Raw genomic sequence first — 1,180 nt, 5'->3', positions numbered from 1 at the left:
ACCCCCGGCTCATTTTGATTTATTGTAGAGATGAGGTCTCACCAAGTTGCCCAGGCGGGTCTCAAACCCATGGGCTCAGGCAATCCACTCACCTCAGCCTCCCATAGGCACGGGATTACAGGCTGAGCCACCGAGACTGGCTACAGAAAACATTATTTTGGTAGTGATGGGTCTCAGTATGTTACCCAGGTTGGTCTCAAACTCCTGGACTCAAGTAATCTTCTTGTCTTGGACTCCCAAAGTACTGGGATTACAGGCATAAACCACTACACTTGGCTTTCAACATACTGTTGAATAATAAATTCAACCCCATGTTGACTTTCCATTTCTCCTTTTACATGATAGACTACAATTTCATAGTTCCATTCTACTGCTTTCTTCTTCTCATTTATGGTTGATATGTTGGACATTTAATTATTGAACAACAAAAATTATTCTCCCAGAACTTCTCACCATCTTCTTTTTCAATGCTGCCATCATAGAAGTAAATGTGTTGAGTAGTGATTTCTAATCTACCAGGAATTACATCAATTATTGTAATGAGTTCACAGTCTTCCATCAATACCAGTTTTTCTTTTTGTTCCTGGTCTTCTTTCTCATCACTGTAAAAACAAAAGATAAATAAGGAAAAAATCAATGATTTATTTTTCTTAAATTAAAAAGGAATTCCATATTCAAATATAAATCTTTTTGCTTTCTTTAGTTTTTCTTTCTGTTTTTTGGTTTTCTCTTTCATGAATTTCTGCTTTCATAATTTTATTTTATATATTTTTTTGAGTTGAAGTCTCACTCTGCCACCCAGGCTAGAGTGCAGTGGCATGTTCTTGGCCACTGCAGCCTCGACCTGCTGTGCTCAGGTGATCCTTCCGCCTTAGCCTTTCAAAGTAGCTGGAACTCAGGCTTGTGCTACCACGCCCAGCTTGCTTATAAATTTATTTTTTCGCCAGGCTCGGTGGCTCAGCCTGTAATCCTACGCCTTTGGGAGGCTGAGGTGAGTGGAGTGCCTGAATCCGCAGGTTCGAGACCCGCCTGGGCAACTTGGCGAGACCTCATCTCTACAATAAATCAAAATGAGCCGGGTGTGGTAGCGCGGGCCTATAGTTCCAGCTGCTTGGAAGGTTGAAGCGGAAGGATCGCCGGAGCCCAGCAGGTCGAGGCTGCGGTGGCCAGGAGCGGCCAC

The 1,180-nt window shown here is 42.9% G+C and overlaps 1 protein-coding gene across 1 annotated transcript in view; it reads right to left on the bottom strand.

The window, feature by feature from the left end:
* The window catches only part of NBEAL1 (neurobeachin like 1), a 211,707-nt gene that overhangs the window by 62,367 nt on the left and 148,160 nt on the right, over window positions 1-1,180 (bottom strand). Inside the window, exon 37 of the mRNA XM_008073238.2 lies at window positions 454-602. Within this exon, the coding sequence (XP_008071429.2) occupies window positions 454-602 (149 nt within the window). The remainder of the gene's footprint in view (window positions 1-453; window positions 603-1,180) is intronic.

This window comes from Carlito syrichta, unplaced genomic scaffold (assembly GCF_000164805.1).
Source record: "Carlito syrichta isolate Samal-C Ts95f unplaced genomic scaffold, Tarsius_syrichta-2.0.1 Scaffold315782, whole genome shotgun sequence".
Classification (NCBI taxonomy): Eukaryota; Metazoa; Chordata; class Mammalia; order Primates; family Tarsiidae; genus Carlito; species Carlito syrichta.
Note: the sequence above shows the minus strand (reverse complement) of the source record. Positions and strands in the feature narration are given on the sequence as shown.